The sequence below is a fragment of the Copadichromis virginalis genome, linkage group LG20 (assembly GCF_057382275.1).
Source record: "Copadichromis virginalis isolate Kocher_CV1m ecotype Utaka linkage group LG20, C_Virginalis_male_GT1.1, whole genome shotgun sequence".
Taxonomy (NCBI): Eukaryota; Metazoa; Chordata; class Actinopteri; order Cichliformes; family Cichlidae; genus Copadichromis; species Copadichromis virginalis.
Window position 1 is genome coordinate 7,563,955 of NC_140637.1, and position 7,481 is coordinate 7,571,435.

The 7,481-nt window shown below is 40.7% G+C and overlaps 1 protein-coding gene across 1 annotated transcript; it reads left to right on the plus strand.

The window, feature by feature from the left end:
* The first annotated feature begins 56 nt into the window (after window positions 1-56).
* On the plus strand, window positions 57-7,150 carry rprd1b (regulation of nuclear pre-mRNA domain containing 1B). The gene is made up of 8 exons (XM_085444157.1): window positions 57-452; window positions 552-775; window positions 1,654-1,783; window positions 2,127-2,260; window positions 2,755-2,873; window positions 3,018-3,144; window positions 4,027-4,202; window positions 4,824-7,150. Exons 2-8 carry the CDS (start codon window positions 625-627, stop codon window positions 4,971-4,973), a joined length of 987 nt encoding a protein of 328 aa, XP_085300283.1. The 5' UTR covers window positions 57-452; window positions 552-624; the 3' UTR covers window positions 4,974-7,150.
* The last annotated feature ends 331 nt before the right edge of the window (window positions 7,151-7,481 follow it).

Consider the following 7,481-nt stretch of genomic DNA (forward strand, 5'->3'; position numbering starts at 1 on the left):
GCGATATGAACAAAATAGCCTTCATCCCCGGATAAAGATGATGATGGTGATGCCCGGTCTGCTTGCGTCACTACCATGCGACGCGAACATCGAGGTGAAAGTGCAAGCTGCCATTTTTTGAAAGAAGTCTTTTTGATGAGTTAGGCGACCAAAGTCAAAGTGTGAGTTTCGCCGTTAGCGCTTCGTCGTTGGGTTTTTTATGCTGGTGGGTTGACACGTATTAATCGGGCTTGTTACAGAAGTTCTGTGTATCCAGAGTCTGTTTGGAGAGCAGGCTAGCACAGGGCTGCACTGCTCTGCAGATGGCTGCTTAGCTCGGTTGGCTAACGTTAGCTGGTGCTGTAAACAAACACTGGACTGAGTGAAGAAGCAGCTGCTGATAAAGGAGCTCATCTTCATCGCAGGCTTGCTTTAGCGGATTTGGTCGATAATTCAGGAAGCTGTGAGCTAAGGTAACGTTTGGGAGGAGCGGGAAACAGTTTGATGCTACTTGTCAGTAAGTTAGCAGCACAACTTCAGTTTTGATGACAGTGCGAGTCTCTCCAAAATAGCTCGGGGCTCAGTTGCGTTAACGCTGGTCGGAGTCGGTCCGGTCACAAGGGAAGCGCCCACTTACTCACCGGCATGTCGTCCTTCTCTGAGTCCGCCCTGGAGAAGAAGCTGTCGGAGCTGAGCAGCTCGCAGCAGAGCGTCCAGACTCTGTCTCTGTGGATCATCCACCACCGCAAACACTCGGCCCTCATCGTCAAAGTGTGGCACAGAGAGCTGAAAAAAGGTGAGACCTGACTGCCCTCCTGAAAAAAACCCCACACATTTGTGTGTATGTTGCAGCCAAAGAGAGAGCCGGTAACTAACAAGTAAAGGACACTGTACACAGACTGTAAACTCATTTTACGCTGTGAGCCACGTACAGCACACTGCAAAGCCCCTTTCTGTCAGTGCAAAGAAGTTTAACTGTGCATTTAATCCATGACATTATTTTAGTTTCAGGAAATAAATGTGTAGGATGACTTCTGGTATCTTACAGCCCAGTCTGTCCTGTACTGTTTTGTTTTTGTTTTTTGTTTTTGTTAATAGGAAATAGCCTTTCTTAAAACTGTGGACCTATTGTAAAAAACAAACAAACCCAAAAACATAAACTGTTATACTGCATTGTACGGGGGAAAAACTATTTTTCTCTCAGTTAATTGTTTATCTGTTGCTTAATTACTTTGGTGCAGTATGAACAGTCAAGGGGGAGGTCTTTCTCAGTAGGAAAAGCTGTAATCCAAAATTTATGCACCTTTCTACATTTTCCAAAGCTGTTTAGTGGGCTGAATTGGAATCTGTGCTAGGCTGATTCTGGTCCTTGGGCTTTATGTTTGACACCCCTGCCCTAAGACCTTATAGATGGTCAGCTTACATGGGTGTGAAAGAATAGAAATACTAGTAAATCCAGTTTTATTGCGACTAACAGTGTATTTTTCCTCATTCTTATGCAGTAAGTAAAGGAGATGGGCATGATGAAGGGAAAATATGCCAATTAAAACTCAAACTGCAACTCAAACTCAAAATAATTTGAATGTGAGAAACTGATAATCACTCTGTGAATTTTCCTTGTTAATTTTGATAAAGCTAACGTTTAAAATGAGATATTTTTCATGTACGTTGCAGCTAAAAGCAGCAGGAAGCTGACATTCCTGTATCTGGCTAATGATGTCATCCAGAACAGCAAGAAGAAAGGCCCCGAGTTCACCAAAGACTTTGAGTCTGTGCTCGTCGATGCCTGCTCCCATGTTGCCAGGTATATTTTAACGGTGACCACCGTGTTCTCTAAGTCTGCTCCAAATTAGACTCTCCTGAATGTAGTAAATGTGTGTGAGTCTGTGTGGGGAAGTAGATGCATGGGAAGTCATTTGTTTGAATTTTGTTTTGTGTTTTTGCTTATCTATTAAGCACAGCAGATCCTATCTGGACGTCTGCAGCCCCCGTTATCTTTTGTTTTTTAGAAAATATGTCATAAAAACTCTGGATGTGCTTTGATCTTTTTATAGCCTTCCTGTGCGTCTTTAAATTTAAAATTTTTATGTAACTCGTTACTCCCTTATTGTCTGCTGAAATCTGTTGCTCCTCTCGTCGCCCTGCAGTGATGCAGACGAGAACTGTAAAAAGCACATGGAAAGACTGCTGAACATCTGGAAGGAGAGGAACCTCTACAGAAGCGACTTCATCCAGCAGCTCAAACTCGCCATAGAAGACTCAAACAGCCCCAGGCCTTCAGGTTAGATGACTATTACATAACATGTTGTCACAGGTGTATGTAAATGTATACGATGCGTTTGACATCACAGCATTTCACTTTAAAACCGTGGCCGGGATCACCAATACTGAAAGAAGTCACATTTTGTGGACGTTTGTTAGAGAGCTGTCATGATTTATGAGGTGACTGTATCAGTGGGCTGCGTCTGAGTAAATACACTGATTACGACTGAATAATTCTCCAAACAGGAAGCCTTTCTTTTCACTCTTTCACTGTTAACAACACGTGTGTCGACACACCTGCATTTGCAGGTAAATGGCAGGTTTTTACTGAGTTTGTATCACAGAACAACAGAAAGAGCAGCGTTCAAGTACCCAAAATGTTATCTAACAGTAAATACATTTTCGGGTTTATCCTGTCGACATCAGTATGCCATCATAGGTGTTAAAGGAAACACATTAGTGACCTCATGATGTGTTTTTTCTGTTCTGTTATCTCCAAACATCACTCTGCAGAAGAAAAAAAGCCAGTGAAAAGAAGCTATCAAAAGATCCAGGAAGATGAGGACGATGATGACAACGACTATAGAAGCCACACTTCTCCTCGCAACGCAGATTCCACGGCAACTCAGCTGGTGAAGATGCCAACGTTTAATCCAGATAATGTTAAAATGGTGGTATTTTTGACTGGCCTCCTTACTGATCTCTTATTACTGTTTCCCCCACTTCCTTTTTTTCCCTTGTCTCCTGTCTTTAAACACACTCTGGCACACGTGCAGACAGAGGAGCTGGTAAAAGCCCTGCAGGACTTAGAGAATGCTGCATCAGGTGACGCAGCTGTTCGTCAGAAGATTGCCTCGCTGCCGCAGGAAGTCCAGGATGTTTCCCTGCTGGAGAAGATCACAGGTAAGGCTTGGACAGCTCAGCTCGGTTTTGGACAAAATTGTTGGTAACCTTCTGTCAAAGAAAGAACAACCTACAGTGGTCACTAAAATAATAACTTGAAACTGAGATAAGTAATAACATTAAAACAAAAAACTTCAAGAAAATCAGACATTGCTTTTAAATTGTCGTTCAGCAGAATCCTTTTTTTAAACAACTAATGAAATTGGCCTTGCTATAAATGATGGTACCCCTAGAAAAGACTGATTCCACTAGTGCCTACTGAGCTCAATTCGACTCGGCTTTTATGGTTTTTGATAGTAGGACCTGGTACCAAGCGAGCTGAATCGATCCAAAAATGTCATGCTAACAGACGGCATGCTGCCAATTGGCAAGTCAGTGGTGTCACTCGGTGAGTCATGAGAGTGACTCCTTCACAAAATTCAAAACAGACTTTCTTTAAACCCTGCAGTTTCAGCCAAATTGCTGTAATGATCCCATCCACATTAGATGGTAGTTGATTATAATGAAAAATGAGACAAAACGAGTAGAGTTGATCCGAGTAGGTACCGGTACTAGTGGAAAAGAGCCAAGGTAAACTAGATTGTGCCCTGTAATTAGCATCACAGGTGTCTTCTATGGTGTGTACCACACTGACCACAGAAAGCTAAGGAGAGAGCAGCCTCAGGAGATCTTTTTGTAGAGCTTGAGCTTAGATTGTTTTATCTCTGCTTTCAGTGTGATAGAATTGTTCCTTCCAAAAAGACTCGCACTCAATCAATAAATGTTAGGACAGAACATATATACAGCAATCAAGTACTGCATGTAGAGGAGCGTGTTTATCTGGAGTAACCTCAGTTTAAATTAAGGCTCTGAGATTAACAACACACTTTGGCTCAACTCTAGACAAAGAAGCCGCAGACAAGCTCTCAAAAACTGTGGATGAAGCCTGCTTGCTGCTGGCAGAATATAACGGGCGTCTGGCCGCAGAGCTGGAGGACCGGCGGCAGTTAGCACGTATGCTCACTGAATACATCAGCAGCCAGAAGGAGGCACTCATGGAGAGAGAGAAGAAACTGGAGGTAAGGCACTTGACAGACGCAACAGTCATTAGAAAAGGATGTTTGAATGCTTGTGTTTGTCTCATTAATAAAGGGAGCTGTAATACCTGTAATACACTTTGTAGAGTTAAGTACAGATGTCTGAACTCATTATAGCAGTTACCATACAGCATGCCATATTATTTCACAGATAACTGCAGGAAAAATACCTAAAGGTAACAACACCCCCATCTTTTTGAGGTCATGTTCAGTGACTCAGATTAGCTGAGGAGATAAAAACAGCTGCAAACATGTTTATTTCTGCTGTTTAGAAGTTTAGAAGCAGTTTACAGCTAATGCTTCAGCCCTGAAAGCACTCATTGGCTAAAAACATGCCCACATAGCTGGGAGCATGTCTGACATGACAAGAAATAAAAGAGGTCAGAAGGTCAGCACAGATCTGGTTATCACAGTTGGCAGACGTTTATTCTTGGATGTTTAAATACAATTTTGACGTTTATTACTGACATTTTGGTGCATCTAGCTTTAGAGGTCATCTCCCTTCTTTACTGCCTTGCTCTTCTGTTTCCTGCCTCACATGTTTTCATATTAAAAAAAGATGTAATTTGCTCATACCTGTGCGTATCGTCATTTTTTCGGTAGGAGTATAAGCAGAAACTGGCGAGAGTGACTCAGGTGAGGAAGGAGCTCAAGTCCCACATCCAGAGTCTCCCTGACCTTTCGCTGCTGCCCAACGTAACTGGGGGTCTGGCCCCGCTCCCCTCAGCAGGCGACCTCTTCTCCACCGATTGAGAACCCTTTGCCTCGACGAAGTCTCCCGTATGCTCCTCCCCAGACAATCTCAGCTCCACGTTGGATTTACAGAAATACTCCCAACTGTGTCTCCAGCCAGAGGACACGTGTGGTCAATCCTCTTAACAGTCGCCACCCTACCTGCTAACTCAAACCTGCAGGACGAGGACGAGGAAGGCTTTTGGTAAAATGAGAATGCTCTGCAGAGGAGAATAAAGACTCTGTCAGCCTGTTTATTTTGTTAGTTTTTTTCCCCCGTACCCTCTCGATCGTCAAGGATTCCACTTCACCAGCTTGGAACAAGTTTCCTGTTGCTTTTATTTTGTTTTAAATGCTGGAAGTTTCAGTGATTTAGGAAGAGGAGCTTAGACGTAAACCTGGTTATCAGGACATGTCAGTCGAAGCATCTGGCTGTAAGTTATAGTTCGGATTCAGTGAGCAAAGGCTGTCTGTCCGCTCTCTTAATTCCTAAAGGCTGTGGCTACACTGTGAAGAGGATGTACCATTCATTAGGTTTACTTTTTGACTTTTATTTGCTTGGTTTTTATCGACAAATTAGAGAGATTGTTGATTTACGGTGTGTAAGTGTGTGTTTGTATAGTTAGAAAAAATATCAGGCCACTTCAGTATGTGTTGCTTTTTTGGTTGTTTCACCGGACGCCACACACAGCGCTTTCATTAAAGTAACACTTGGTAGAGTCTGAAAAATGGGATTTGTGGGATACAATCATTCAGGCAGCAATTTTAAAGACAAGGGACTTTTTATTTTCCTGTATGTAAGGATTTTCCTTATTTTGATACAAAGGTGCACAAGGTTCAAAAGAACTGTTGTCATGCTTTCATTTGAAATATGATGAAGCTCATTATGTTCGTTAGTGGAAAAGAGGCACAGTTTGAGTTTTGCTAATGAAATCCTGCACGTTTGAAAAAAGATCATCTAAATGCTAAAACTAAAAATACTATTGCTGTATCTTTTGAAAAGGTAATTGATAAGAAGGCAAAAATAAAAATAAATGAAGACATCAGGAGGATTGAGCCGTTATTAAAAGAAGTGTCAAGATAAACGAGTCAGAAAACGACATTTGCTGATATACTGATCACAACATGTTTGGAAAAGTTAAATAAAAGGGTAGCGTAGTTGCATTAATTAGATTATATGTTATTGCGAAATGAACTGACCATTCTCTACTTTAGCAACATTAATAGACACATTGGACTGATCAAAAATAATTATTAAATATTCCACAGTTCTAACTGCCTGTATCGATTTAAGTATTCAACAGGTTCACGCCTGCATCCCCTTCATATTTGTTTTTGTTTTCTCTTTTCATGGGTGATCCATCCTGTAACAAATGTGTTTATTTAGATATTGAGGTCAGGAAAAGTTGTAATTACCAAAGTCATTATTTTGGTACGAGCCTTTTAGGAGCAGTTCTGCGAGAAGGCCATTTTGTCATTTTGCTTAACTGATATTTAATTTTCAGTTGTCTGATACACACAAAAAAAAAACATTTATTGAAAAAGTTTATGATAAAAAGATCAGAGACGTTTAACAAACTGCTCATTTCATTAGCGTCTTCAGAAACACGTAGCGACTCCTGCTGCTACAGCTGAGGTGATTTTTTTCCTTATATAAAAGAAAGATTGTAGAAGCTGTAGCTTATCTGCTGATTCCAAACGCTCAGCTGAGACATGCTGTTCATGGAAAACCGTTGCAGTAAAATGATTGGCCTCTCCCGGAAGCCTGAAACCACGAAATCTTTCAAAGAGCAGGTGAAAATTAGCAGTTTTCTGCAGCGTTTGTTCAACCAAAGGTGTGGATGCATTCGTCAGAGTCATTACTGGGGTCATAAAACAGATGTTTGGGCTTTAACATGATCCCTAATATCAAAGTAAACCTTTGGACTTTGGATGTCGAACATTAAAGCGGAGCCATTATTTCATTAATTCATGTTCATCTGATAAAAACCAAAACCAGGAAAGATTTCAGTAAAATTTTAACCCAGATATGCTTGACTGTAGATAACACTTAGATATTTTCTTACTGACTTGCTGTGTGGTATGTGTTTCTCTATAGAATCAGTCTGTACTACCAGGACTCTGCCACTAGGGGTAATGTTTTTTCTGTAATGAAAGTGATTCAGTGGATGCCAATAAACTGGAACCATTTGAACAAATTCTGTGTGTATTTTACATAATTTCAGTATAATGCGAATATACTTACTTAAATTAAAAATGGGTTTTAATTATAATACATAATAACACAAAAATAATAATAATAATAATAAAGTCATATGTGCAAATCAGAGTTTTCCAGCCTTTCATTTAATGCAGTGAGGAAACTCGGGCCTTTTCACAATTTAGAGACCATGAATTACATTTCTGTCATAATTTTAAGTTATTTAAGTAGTGGACCTTATCCTTCTAGGATCTTTTCATTGGGTTTGGTGTATCCTCTATCTAAGAAATTCCCTACTTTAAATATTATATTACAGATATGATGGTGGA